Source organism: Staurois parvus, unplaced genomic scaffold (assembly GCF_062004578.1).
Source record: "Staurois parvus isolate SC_StPar_1 unplaced genomic scaffold, SC_StPar_1.0 ptg000682l, whole genome shotgun sequence".
Classification (NCBI taxonomy): domain Eukaryota; kingdom Metazoa; phylum Chordata; class Amphibia; order Anura; family Ranidae; genus Staurois; species Staurois parvus.
The window spans coordinates 3,576,332-3,591,147 of record NW_028318478.1 but is presented as its reverse complement, the minus strand read 5'-3'; the positions used below and the strand labels follow the sequence as shown (position 1 = coordinate 3,591,147).

The window sequence follows — 14,816 nt, the reverse complement described above, 5'->3', positions numbered from 1 at the left end:
ATTTTTGGGAGGGCAAATTTTTCAATGGATACACTAGTTCTGGTGACCTATGGGTCCCCAAGGAATTCCAGGGATTTCTTCTCACTTCCTGTTTGGCTACAGATGGCGCAAAACATTCTGACTGAAGTTATAACTCTCCCTTACACTATCCAAAATGAAAAAAAAAAGTTTTACCTATAGTTCTACTTTTAAAGAGGAGATGAACAGTTCTGAGATGCAAAATATGATGTAAACAAAATGAGAAAATGGTAATGTCTGAAGGTAAAATGCATGGCAATTAAAAAAAAATATGGCAAATATACAAACTCTAGGCAGATATAAAAGACACAAATAATGCTATCTGTAATCATTAATACACTGCTCAAAAAAATTTAAAGGAATACTTTGAAAACAAATCAGATTTCAATGGGAAAAATTATCATATCCTTGATAAAGGTGCCAAGAGAGGCATCCCTCCTCAAAAGTCATAGGCAATATGTTTTTTGGCACTGGTGTTTGGTAGACCAACATTTAAGCCAAAGAGTCCCCTGTGCATGCATGGACAAATGACACATAATGGATATGAGATGTACAATATCCATGCAGTAATGTACAACAGGCACAACTTCCAGCTGTTTCCAAAGAGATATGACAGCAATGGATGGTTGCAGGGCAGGGTCTGTCAGGGAGTATAAAGACTTGGAAAGAGTTTTAAGTCTGTCGTACACTGAATCCCTAAAAACTAGAATGTTCACGACAAGAACAGTCAGTGTTTTGTAAAGGCAAGGAATGGCTGGGTCCCCAAAAAAGAACAAGCCACTTCTGAATAAATGCCTCCCCCATTGGGTATTGTTCAACAAAACACTTGGGGGGGGGGGGGGACAAAAGCTAATTGCAGTAGCTGTAGTAGACAAAGCCCATTGCAGACAGACCTTTGCCCCTCTAATGGGCATAATCACTAGGGAGCCTTCTGGGGGTGGATTATGTCACAGGGTGTATCACGGCCCTAGACCTTTACAGCACTCTACGGAACCTTGATTAAAGAAAGAAGGTCTTCATAAAAATGAAAAAAATAATTGTTGCTTTTTTCTGAGACGAGAAGATGTCTCTTCTCCTAGGACACTAGCAAGAAAGTGAAGGAAGTGGAAGGGGTTATACTAACAGTTTTTTTTATTGCCAGTGTCCATTTCTCCTGTAGGTGGCAGTATAGTTTATGTCTTAGAATTCCTTCTATCCTTTGTCTCTTAATAAACAGTTAAAGCAGAACGAAACCCTCCAAGGAAACGGCCATATTTGCCTCTGTTTGATCTGCAGTTACTGCACATGTGATCAGCAATGACACCAGCCATTTGATTGTTTGACAGTTCAGTTGAGAGCGAATATAAGCACACTAGTAACTATAATATTTATCAATTGGTGGGTTTAATTCCACCTTAAAGTGATATTAAAGGCAATTAAAAAAAAAACAACACATCTCATACCTGCTCTGTGCATTGGTTTTGCACACAGCAGCCCTGATCCTCCTCTTTTTGGGCCCCCTGCTGGCGCTCCTGGCCCCTCCCTCCTGCCAAAAGCCCCCAGAGCAAGCAGCTTGCTATGGGAGCACCCAAGCAGGCTCACTCCCAAGCCACTGCTCCATGTGTGCATTCACACACGGAACCGTGGCTCCTGCTGCTGTCTCAGCCAATGAGAAGGGAGAGTCTATGGAGAGGTGAGGCTCTTATTCACATTGCTGGATCCCAATGGGGCTCAGCTATGTATTAAGAAGGCTTGGGGGTTGGGGGGCTGCTGCACACAGAAAGTTTGTTACCTTCATGCATAGAATGCATGAAGGTAAAAACAGTGAGCCTTTAAAACCACTTTATGACATATTATTTAAATGCAGGTAGTGTAGGCACCTTAATTTGACATGTACAGCAAAACTGAAATGTAAGAGGAAAAAGAAGTACAAGGAGCCAATCATTTCACTTGCTGACAAGAAGCATGCTGATAGGAAGATAAAGCAAAATGACAAGGAGATAGGCTTATGGCTGTGCTGCTTCTCTCTCCCACTGTCCAGTCACAGGCAGAAGCTCCAGGCTGACCTGGGCTCAAAGGAAGTGTGTTGCATAAAGTCTTTTTTAGGACTTTCTAAACCAGGGTTACCACTCCCAAAGCAATAGAGTATGATGCTGATGGGAGCAGAGTTCTTTGGCGACCCCAGTGCCCAAGAGTGAGTGTTGGCAAGGGTCTTATTTGCAACCTACCTTGCCCACATGGAGGACACATACGTGGTCATCCCCTCCTTAATGCTGTTTTTAGTAACTGTCAGGGGAATATGTGGGGATGTAACATTCACACTTGTATAAACAGAACGAGTGTTACAATAAACGCCTTTTTCCATTGCAAGAATAGATACTACTGAATGTCAGCAAATGTATTTCTCACCTGGCAATGGCCCCAGTGAAGGAAGGTTGAATGTTGGGTAAATCCGATATAAGTAGACTCTTAAATGTCATCTGGCAGGGGTTGAGGTTTACTTTAAATGGAATAAGTGGAATTGCAGGAGACATGTTTATAGTGGCAGATAGAGTAGGGAACAACTGCATCTGTGAAAGAGAACTTTTGCTTGGAGCCTACCAACTGTTACTTACCCCTGTTTAAATCATATAATTAAACACAACAAAACACAGTTTTAAAGGTTTAAAATATAACTTTTTAGGTTAATAATGAAAGTTCAAAATGCAGAATATTCAATAACTTTGTTCCAGAAAACAATTAGTTACAAAAGTTAACTTTTTAGTGTGTGATTTACTTACATAGATTCCTGTTTGAATGCAGGATTCAGCTCCAGTGCACTCTATGGTGATCTCTGGCATACACCCAAGCAATTCTTCAACTTTCCGTGCAGTCTGCTCAGGAGTCTCATTGGTGACTTGAAGAATAAAATCTGCTCCCACTTCTTTGGCCTTTTCCAGCCGTGATGAAGATAAATCTAATGAGAAATAAACTTTTAAATGACTGTGAATGCAAAAAGCCAAGGACAAAGCTGAAGTACACATGGCCCATCTTACGAATTAAAAAATAAATAAATGTATAATTAAGCCTGTATTTGAATTCAACAAGCAACAATGATGGCCACTCTAATCAACTTACAACTAGCAAAAAAGGAAAAGAGCTGGACAATATAACAAAACAATACAAAAAGTTACCTGGCACACTTTACAGCTGGCTGGGAAAAAAAAACTGTTCAAGCTAAAAGAGAAGCTTTTGTTGCAAATATTTGTAAAGATGTAAAGCCGCACTGACATTTCAAGACACTTCTAAAATGTGTAGCCCTTAACTCAAAACTATCCCAAATTATTGGGCTTTCTGTATATAGTAATGCATAACCTATTTGTAGCCAGCCTCCCCCTCCTAGTAATTTAAACCAGAAACCCCTGTCAACCATTCTACATGTTCTTAACCATTTATTTCTGCACAGCAGCAAAGCACTGCAGCTAAGCAAGGACATTTTTGTAAGCAGCAGCAGCTCAAAATACTGTTCATAGATTCACAGTACTGTGCAATGCAGTAAATCTTTCTTGGCACATGTACAGGGGATTAAAGGTGGCAGTACAAATCAAAGGCACAATTTAAATGTATATTTTATGTATTTTTAATGAATTAATGCATGTATTAAACATTTTATGGAATTTGGACCCTTGGGAACAGAGAAGGCTAACAGTATGAAAAGTGAAAAAGTATTTCTAACATAAAAACCTTAATGATTTACAGGTTGAGACCAATAGCTTTCCATTTAGCTTAAATGTCCAAATTTTTGGTGCTTTCAGTGAGTAAACTGAGTGATTTATTAAAAAGACAATGTATGGAGAAACTTATAGATGTTTTTGTATTAATATTAGACGTCATCGTCAGGTCCTTAATCTAAAACAGTTGCATCTTGGCTGCATGAAAAATATTTATGTTGCCATAATCTTTGAAGCTTTGAAACTGGTACTTTGGATATACAGTTGTGGCCAAAAATATTGGCACCCCTAAATTTCTGTCAGATAATGCACCATTTTGCTCAGAAAATTGTTGCAATTACAAATGTTTAGGCATTCTCATGTTTATTTCTTTTGTTTGTATTGGTAGAACACCAAAAAGTGGAGAAACAAAAAGCCAAATCTGACGCATTCCACACAAAACCCCAAAAAATGGACTTGACAAAATTATTGGCGCCTTCTGAAAATTGTAAGAAATATTTGCATTGTAAGTTTGTGATGCTCCTGTAATTTGTAATTAAACACTTTGCGCAACATTGTCAAGAAGTTTACAGCCCATGGCACTGTAGCCAATCTCTCTGGACGTGGATGAAAGCAAAAAACTTGATCAAAGATTGCAATGAAGGACTGTTCGAATGGTGGATAAAGAACCTCGATCAACTTCCAGACAAATTCAAGCTTACCTTCAGGCAGTACAGTTGTGTCAGTTCGCACTATTCATCGCAATCTGAATGAAAAGGTACGCTATGGTAGGAGACCCAGAAGGACCCCACTGCTGACACAGAAACACATGTCAAAAAGCTACCAGAAATGGTTTCAGACAAAATGCTGGAGAATACTGAACTGGCCAGCTATGAGTCCAGGTCTCAATCCCATAGAGCAGGGGTGGGCAACTGTGGCCCTCCAGCTGTTAAAGAACTACAAATCCCATGAGGCATTGCAAAACTGACAGTTACAAGCATGACTCCCAAAGGCAGAGGCATGATGGGACTTGTAGTTCACCAACAGCTGAAGGGTCACAGTTGCCCACCCCTGCCATAGAGAACCTGTGGGGAGATTACAAAACAGCATTTGGGAAAAGGAACCCTTCAAATCTGAGACCTGGAGTAGCTGGCAAAAGAAGAGTGGGACAAAATTCCAGTAGAGAGGTGAAAGAAACTCATTGATGATTAGAGGAAGCGATTGATTTCAGTTATTTTTTCCAAGGGGTGTGCTACCAAATATTAAATTGAGAGTGTAAATAACTTTGTCCAGTCCATTTTTGGGGTTTTGAATGTGTTGATTTGGCTTTTTGTTTCTCCACTTTACCAATACAAACAAAAGAAATAAACATGAGAATGCCTTAACATTTGTAAATGCAACAATTTCCTGGTTGAAGTGATACAATATCTGACAGAAATGCAAGGGAGCCAAAATGTTTGGCCATGGCTGTACTTTGTTTATTCTTGCCACCCACGTATTGTATATATGCAGCAGCAAAGCTTTAGTGCCCACACTCTGCACATATGCTGTGCTGAGAGTGCGCTCACTGAAGCTCCCAGCACAGTAACGAGCTGTCAAAGAGAGCTTTTCAGTCATATTAATGATCAAGGGTCAACGGGGAACAGCTCATGATCAGATCGTTTAACCACTGTGACAGCCAATCACAGTGGTCACATGCTTTGCTTATCCTTCTATCCTTCCCACCACCACGCCCCCCTCCCCCCTTCCCCGGCGGGCATACACACCCTATAATAGGGATGCTGGGGTTGGGTGGGAAGGGGTTAACCCTTAAACCTCTGATTACTGTATCACACACTAGTTAGTAGTAGTTGCTTTATTAACCTAACTTAGCAAATCTTGTTACTCAAGCTGCATTAGTAATAGTCAGTTCCTGCCAATCATACATTCAGTAAAATTTGTCCTACAACCCAGATGAAATCTGAATTAGTAACTCTTTTTATTAATGTCTATACTCTTAACCTGCCCAATTAAATGCCTTATGGTAAACACAGCCCCTCTGTGACACTTGGCATCTGCTTTTATATTAGTCAGGTTAACAGAAAACCTTCATTGGAAGTCAACCATCTGAAGTGCATACAAGCCAGAATGCCAAAAGTTACAAATTCTCATGCAGAAGCAGTTAGGTGCCTGACTCTGCTTATTACTACACTAAGAACCTGCTGGTATCAGTTTTCTTATACCAACTACAGAAACATTCCCCTTCAGCAACTGAATGAGAATCCAAAAAATATCAGCAGTGGAATGCACAACCCTGCAGTGTAGGATAATGACAGAAATCAGTTGTCTGCATCAAGCAAAAACTGGAGAGCCTAATGGATATACAAAACATATTTGTTAAAATGTAAACTCCAATATTTTAATAAAAAGTCAAATAGAAAGAAGGAGTCTATGACAAGTATGAAGATCATTATATTTACCCAAACAGGAAATGCATTTGTGTGTCACACATATCTAAATATGATCAATAAAGCAACAAAAGAATACTAGTTTTCTGTATTTCGAAATTGCTGTGCAATTAGTCTGTTTTGACATCAGTGGAGAGCAATAATGCTATAGCCTGTACTGTAAAATTTCACACGCTGCTGTAATCATGTATTTAATAGTCCATAAAATAAGTCTTTTACAGGAAGTTCGAAAGGCAAAGTTCACATTTATAATGTTCACAAAATGGGCAAACAGGAAACACATAACAGAAGATATTGGTGTGCATCAAAAGAATGGAACTTTATGAATACCTTCACATAATATGCATCAACAGGCTAACATAGGCCATTCAGATTTCACATGTTGGTAGGGTAACTCTTCCTCTGTCGTAACTCTTCTTCATTGCAGGTAAAAAAATGGTAAAATTCAAGGAAAAGCAACATGCTGACATTGAGTTCTTGATGAGGGTGCAGGCTGACCAACATCCATAGAAGGACTCAATGCATTCAGAATGGGGAAGAAAGGGGATTTAAGTGACTTTGAACATGGCATGGTGGTTGGTGCCAGACGGGCTTGCCTGAGTATTTCAAAAACTGCTGATCTACTGGGATTTTCACACACAACCATCTTTAGGGTTTACAGAGAATGGTCCTAAAAAGAGAAAGTATTGAGTGGCAGTTGTGTGGAACGAAAATGCCTCGCTGATGTCAGAGAAAAATGGGCAGACTGGTTTAAGATGATAGAAAGGCAACAGTAACTCATGTGAATATGGAGAAAACACCTTGCTGAATCTATGCCATGAAGAACTAAGGCAGTTCTGAAGGTAAAAGGGGGGTCCAACCTGGTACTAGCAAGGTGTACCTAATAAAGCAGCCAGTGAGTGTATATATAGGGCTTTTTTCAGCTGAAACTTGGTGGAATTCAGTTCCACCACTTCTGGCTCAGGCCCTCTACTCCCTGCTTATCAGAAGTCCAGTTTCTGTGTATACAAATGACAGCTTGTTTCCCAATAGTTCCCACAGATCTGATCTCCTAAGCAGCTCCCACGTAGTTCAGATCAGGGACAAAAGAGATGCAGGTGCCCAGGGTGCAGTTTGGATGTCAACACCCCCACTGAATAATTTCCTTGCAAGTGAGAGGCAGAGGAGCCACATACAATGTGCAGTGAGGTTCTAGAGTCTGCTGGGTACTTCAGGTTAATACAGCAACAAAAGTAAGACACATGGAAGATGGCGGATCTTTTAAGGAGGGGGGAGAAAATGAGGACAGTAGAGGGAAGGGTTGCATGCAGAGGTCAGAGCTGAAGAGGGGTGAGAGATGTAGAAGGGGGATGCAGAGGTAAGCAGCAATGGAAGAAGGCTGAACCCTGCATTATGTTTGTAACACACTCCTGACCTCTGCACTGTGTAATACCTCCAAACTCTGCACTCTGTACGTAACGCACCCTGGTATTTAATGCCCCTTTAAGGCACTTCTACTTTTAGTGAAATTTGACCACACCCGCTATTTGGTGTGGGTGTGTGTGTGTAGGGGGAGGGGTTTTGGGGGGTCGTGGCTGACTTCCAACACCTGAGGAAAAAAAAAGCCCTGTGTATACTTTGAACAATTTCCAAAATGTTGACAAAACGGAGTTTTATAGAACAATTGCTTAGCTCATTATATTAAAGTAAGGTTAATAATATAACTTGGATTACAAAATCTTCAGTTTTACTCAAATTAGTTGATGCAAAAAATGAATACACCCAAAAACTACTACATCTATTATTTTGTATGATCTCCATGATTTGTAAGGCATGGAATGAACAAGTTGGCGACATATTGCAACATCTATTTTTCTCCATTCTTCAAGGACGACTTCTTTTAGAGCCTGGATGCTCGATGGAGAGTGATGCTCAACTTGTCTCTTCAGAATTCCCCATAGGTGTTCGATTGGGTTCAGATCAGGAGACATACTTGGCCACTAAATCACTTTCACCCTGTTCTTCAGAAATGCAATAGTGGCCTCAGATGTGTGTTTTAGATCATTGTCAAGTTAGAAAAGTGCACAACGACTAAGAGCACAGAGTGATGGTAGCATCTTCTCTTTCAATATAGAACAGTACATCTGTGAATTCATGATACCATCAATGAAATGCAGCTCCCCGACACCAGCAGCACTCATTCAGAGCCCACAGAAGGACACTGCCACCACCATGTTTCACTGTAGGCACCATGCATTTTTCTTTGTACTCCTCACCTTTGCGACGCCATACAGTTTTGAAGCCATCAGCTCCAAAAACATTTAACTTCGTCTCATCACGCCAGAGTACAAAGTCCCAGTAGTCTTCCTCTTTTTCAGCATGTGCCCTGGCAAATTCTAGACAGACTTTTTTGTGCATGGGCTTTAGAAGTGGCTTCCTTCGTGGACGACACCCATGCTTGCCTTTCCTCTGCAGTGTACGCCGTACTGTGTCCCGGAAAACAATCACCCCAGTTTGGCTTTCTACTTATTTAGCTAAATGCAGTGAACTTGCATGGCGATTGTATTCAACCCTTCTCATCAGAAAATGTTGCTGTTGGGGTTTTAACTTCAATGAACAGCCTCGACGTCTCTGTGAGATAGCCGTCTTTGTTAAATTTTTGTATCACTTTTTCTACAGTATTCTGATTGATAAGTAAAGCTTTGCTGTTCTTGTAACCTTCACCTTGTGTAAATAATTATTTTCTTTTTCAGGCCTTATGACATTTCGTTTCCATGTGGTGCCATTGCGGACAGCATGAAAAGGGAAAGGGTTTTCTTTGTTAAAGTGTTACTAAACCCACAGCAGTAAAGCATACTTGTTATACTCACTGTGAAACCTAAGGGGTTAACCCTCTGCATTGTTTAAAAGCACTCTTTGATCCTGACTTTTCTGATCCTCCCCTTCTCCCAGTGCTCTCCTCTTATTTCCTGATAAGATATATCGTGAGGTGTTTTTTTTCTTGGGAGAGTGCATGTGATGAGCACAGGGCCAGTCAGCACTGACAGAGGTCAGGGGTTCTGCATCCTCCTAGAGAAAACTCCTCCTACAAGCTTTAACCAGTGCTCTTCTGGACACCGATATAAGCCACACAACTGCTCTAACTGCTGGTGAGAAAAGGTATTTAGCAGTTTATATTTACTAAAATATTTGCATTTCCATGTTCTGTGTACTGTGGGAGAACAGATATAGTGAATGCAGGGTCCTGGGTTTAGTAACACTTTAAGTAACACCCTTTTATAAACGGTCTGCTGGACACCTGTTTAATGAATAATTAGACTTACCTGTAGTTAAATTCTTGTTAATTAGGATATTGCTTTGCTCTGAAGACTTTCACTGCAGTGTATTCATTTTGCAACATGGTCTTGAATGAATTTGTTAAGAAAAATACATTTTTGTGTGTGCAAATTAACAAATCTTGTTTGCAATCACTGGCCTGCATTTGTGGGAGTTTTTTGTAGTATAGTGTACCATAGAAAATGTTGATTCTGAAAGAAAAGTAAAGGATTTCTGACAAATCTGTTGGGGTGTAGTCACTTATGCTGAGTGAGCACTGTATATTATATATATATAAATATACAGACGGGGTTATGTCACAGTGTCAGGAGGGTTACATGTCACCCAGGGATCTCACCCATGCAGGTTGAGAGCCTCTGGGATGTTTTTTTTTGTTCAGTGGGAGAAAACTAGATTTGCACTTTTCTCTTTTCTCTAGGATTGGTAAAGGATCGGGAGCCTAACATGCACTATATTTCCTTTTTTATACCGCAGTGCAAAAAAAAAAAACAATCAAAGAATCTGAATGGCAGAAATGTTACAGATAACCTGAATAGTGCACGGTGGAACTTTTTGGCATTCGAGTTTCCTTTTACAACCCCCCAGGAAACAGATTCACTGGATTCATACCAACTTGTCAAAAGTTGTTCCCATTATAGTACAAGGGTTATAAAACATAGCATCTGTATTTACTCAGCAAAGGCACCAAGAAGAAAAAAGCCACAGGCACACACAATAAAATGTGTATATAAAAATACTGTTACCTGATACATGCCAGTTGGCACTAGAATCGCACAGAAATGCAGTGCATATTTCTGTGCAATTCCTGTGCATTCTCCTGCAGTGTAATTTTCAGTCCATTAATTTAAATGGGCTGAAATCGCACCAGATCACACAAAAAGTAGATAACCACTACTTATAAAAAATGCACCACACCAAATTGCCTTGTGCTGCGGTATGGTTCTGCATTTGTGGTGCTGTTAACAACATATTGGCACCTGCAAAAGATCGCAAAAGCAGTGTGTTTTGAATGCGGTGTGGGAAATGCACACAGAATGCACTTTTCCCGCACCACATTCTGATGTGAAACGGCCTTACAATAAGAACTTACACACACACAGGACAGTTTTGACTTACTTTGGGGATGGGTAGTTAAGAGAAATTCAGATTGCAAGGGGCAAGCCGGTTCGGCACAGTCTATCATCTATTCATCTCTCATCTGTCTAGAGACCAATTACTCTCCCCCTTTTCTTTCTAAATGGGAGGCGGATCTAGGTGTGTCCTTTAATGTGTCTCAGAAAGAGAAAATTCTACATTTTTGACTAAAAGTCCTCAATGGCCACCAAGGTCCAAGAGACCAACTATAAACTTCTCACTCGATGGTATCGGGCTCACTCCAAGCTATATCACTTCTCGCCTCAGTTTTCTAGTGCCTGTTGGCGATGCGGAGCAGACAGAGGTACCTTTCTCCACATTTCTGGCAATGCCAGAAGCTCCAGTCATTCTGGTGAGAGGAAATTGGTATAATCAAACAACTTACCACCGTGGCCTTGCATGACGACCCAGCGGCCGACCTCCTGCACTTGACAGGGAGACCCATCAAGTAATATAAGACCTCTCACTATTCAGCTGCTTAATGTGGCAAAGGCCTGTATCCCACTCTGCTGGAAAGAAGTTCACCTCCCCACACACCTGCTCTCTGGTTCTCCTAGGTGAATGAAATTAGGGACATGGGGGACATTACAGCCACCTTCCGCAATAAAGAAGAGACCTTCCGTAACACCTGGAGTCCATGGGAATATTTTGTTTGTACTCCTCCCCAGTGAGTTTCGCTCTTTTTAGCCCCTTCCACACTCCACGGGAGTGGATGCATGTCCACTGTGCTTTTGTCTGCTTACCCCCCTCCCCTCACTTGCCTTTACTTTCCTTATGGCTCCTTCCTCCTCCCTCTACCTCCTTTTTTGCCCATCCTCCCGCAGCATCTTTCTGCAGGCTTTATCCCCAGTACTCTCTTAACACCAGCTTTGCTTCTGTATAGAGGGTCGGCAACGTTCCCCACGCTGTTTTAACCCTTTCGCTGCCAGAGCCTTTTCGCATTTTTTTGCACACATTTAAAAAATCATTTTAAGCTTGAAGATTACAGAAAACATTTATTTTCTGAAAGCAGACATCCTAGAGAATAAAATAGTGGTATGTTACACGATATTACCGCAAAGGTCTACGAAACGCACAATTTCAGTAAAAAACACACTAAAGTGAGTTTTAGGTCAAACAAATGTAATAAATAACCAAAATGTTTGATACAATATAAAAGTTGAGGTTGCGATGAGTCAATAGATACCCAACATGGCAAACCTTAAATTAGTGTGCGTCTACGAAATGGCAACAAATTTCAGTACCCTATATTTTCTATAGGCAGCGCTTCAAGAGGCCCTATAGGTTATCAATTTAGCATTGTGGAGGAGGTCCTGTGCTAGAATTATTGCTCTCACACCTGTGTGTGATATGCAACATGTGTATCGCAATCGATGTTTTCAGGAGTAGGCTCCCTAACGTGTGTGTGTGGGGGGGGGGGGGGGGGGGGGGAGTTATCTGCTTGAGTGTAATGTTAACTTGCTTAACTTTTTTTTCATCACGTCTCCTCTGGCCTCCACTCAATGTATTGCAATGCAGAAAGTGAGAAGCAGTGATCCGAAAGTGACATCATGCATGTCTTGTTCCGTGTCACAGAAAGACAGGAGAGCACTCTACTCTCTTCCCTCCATCTGCCGGCACCTGCCATGGCACTCCCCAGGCCTGCAGATGGACAAGCGGTGCCCGGATGCATGGTGGGAGTCCGCATGGGGGATACCGGGGCTGTGAAAGCGATCGGACGGCAGTGCAGCCACCCGACTACTTCCACCTGACAGGCAGGAATCTGCCTTTCAGTTTTATACAAAATCCCTGTGGCTGCAGCCACCAGATTGTGTACAAAACCCCTCGCTGTCAGTTCCACACAATGTTCCCTCTTTTGGGCATATTTTTATTGGCAGAAGATTCTATATGTATTTTCATTCTGCCAAAAAATCTTTTTTCCTACATTGATGTATTTTGCATATCTCCCCTCGGTTACTTTTTTTCTATAAAATGTAGATTCCCATCTACAAGGGATGATCACACTTTGCCATACAATCAAAAACAAGCTTCCAATGATCACACAATGTAATAGGAACAAGTAGCATCTTTTCTTACCGCTTATCACTGTTTGCGAGGCTCCCATCATCTTCGCTACAATTAGTGAAACCAGCCCAATAGGTCCTGAGACACCACATTGGATATTTGCATTAGAATAGAATTATGCCACCATTTTATAGATTAACTTTTAAACAAAATTACATTTTTTTCTATCTAATTTTCCGAAATACACAAAACACAGTTAAAGATAAATAATCCTCCTAGGAGTAAGATTCAGATGACTAAAATGAATCTTATTTGAATTTAAAATGTTAACTTTGACTGCCACATTTCTAACTGTACATCTTCTGTACAAATTACAAGGAGCATAGTGATATAGATCATGCACATGTTTTTCTCAAGTTGCATTGGCTACTGACACATTTTATCATTTATACATCTCTCATGGATTTGTATACCTTTACATACCATAAGTCCCCCTTCCCCTCCCTTGCTCTCACCATCATGACTGAACCCCCTATGCTCTCATGTCTCCTATTATCACCACCATGCATACATCCTATCCTACAACCATGCCTGCTCTCATCACAGTGTCCCTGACCTCTGCACTCAAACATGGCACCTATGCCCCCACTTTTCCCACTACCATGCTTGCAAACCTCCTGTTTTCCCACCATCACTGCACCTGATTTTTATCTTTCCTCCCCATCACACTTGCACATTGATTCCATGACTGCATGCTCCCCAGCTGGCAGTGCCATGCCCGACCTTCACTCCCCACTACACCTGCCAACCCCTCTGCTTTTACCACTATACCTACCACCATTCTAACCTTCCCCACCAAACTGGTACATTTTTTATAGCTTTTTTTTTTTTACAAATGTTGCTTGTATAATATTTTAATTCGATATTCTAATATATGGGAATATAATAAACCAATGACTCTTTTCTCCTGACACTGTGCAACTCCCAGTGTCCCAGTTACTGTGACTCTTTCTACTTCAAAAGCCTGACCATAGGTTACAGGAAAGAATATTGCTGGATTATAATTATCCCATCAATACAGTCAGTGTTGATAGAGGAATCCCTCCTGCAGAGCTATTGTACGGTTACTGGGGAGGGGGGACAGACCATCCCTTCCAGAAGAGCACAATGATTAGAGCTAGTGGTTATAGCCACTGGTAATAATCGCATGCTAAAAATCCAATGCTGGTTGTCGATCAATGGATTGACTTGGGTACAATCAACCTGCCCATACATGGATCGAATCTTGGCCAGTCCCTGCTGAACTAGCCAAGATTCGATAAATCTATGGCCGGCTGGGCCCACCATAATTATACAATTGTAAAATTGTTTTCCATGGTATTTATAAATATCGTGGAACAAATGTATATTGTAGAACTATTTCATTTGTCCAAGATCTAGGTTTCTTTTATATAATTACTCTTATACAGTCATGGCCGAAATTGTTGGCACCCTTGATATTTTTCCTGAAAATCAAGTATTTCACACAAAAAAGGTATTGCATTAACACATGTTTTGCTATACACATGTTTATTCCCTTTGTATGTATTGGAACAAATATAAAACAGAGGCAGAAAAGCAAATATGACATAATGTCACACAAAACCCCAAAAATGGGCTGGACAAAAGTATTGGCACCCTTAACTTAATATTTGGTTGCACACCCTTTGGAAAACATAACTGAAATCAGTCGCTTCCTATAACCATCAATAAGCTTCTGACACCTCTCACCCGGAATTTTGGACCACTCTTCCTTTGCAAACAGCTCCAGGTCTCTCTTATTGGAAGGACACCTTTTCCCAACAGCAATTTTAAGATCTCTCCACAGGTGTTCAATGGGATTTAGATCTGGGCTCATTGCTGGCCACTTCAGAACTCTCCAGCGCTTCTTTGCCATCCATTTCTGAGTGCTTTTTGACGTATGTTTGGGGTCATTGTCCTGCTGGAAGACCCAGGATCTTGGACGCAAACCCAGCTTTCTGACACTGGGCCCTACAGTGCGACCCAAAATCCTTTGGTAATCCTCAGATTTCATGATGCCTTGCACACAGTCAAGGCACCCAGTGCCAGAGGCAGCAAAACAACCCCAAAACATCATTGAACCTCCACCATATTTTACCGTAGGTACTGTGTTTTGTTCTTTGTAGGCCTCATTCCGTTTTCGGTAAACAGTAGAATGATGTGCTTTACC

At 41.0% G+C, this 14,816-nt stretch overlaps 1 protein-coding gene across 3 annotated transcripts in view; it reads right to left on the bottom strand.

The window, feature by feature from the left end:
- Window positions 1–14,816, bottom strand: part of SORD (sorbitol dehydrogenase) — an 87,737-nt gene that overhangs the window by 19,448 nt on the left and 53,473 nt on the right. For all 3 annotated transcript variants that reach the window (XM_089652419.1, XM_089652417.1, XM_089652418.1), the window contains 2 exons: window positions 12,659–12,724; window positions 2,778–2,953 (listed from right to left, as the gene is read on the bottom strand). In XM_089652419.1, the coding sequence (XP_089508545.1) occupies window positions 2,778–2,953; window positions 12,659–12,724 (242 nt within the window). The remainder of the gene's footprint in view (window positions 1–2,777; window positions 2,954–12,658; window positions 12,725–14,816) is intronic.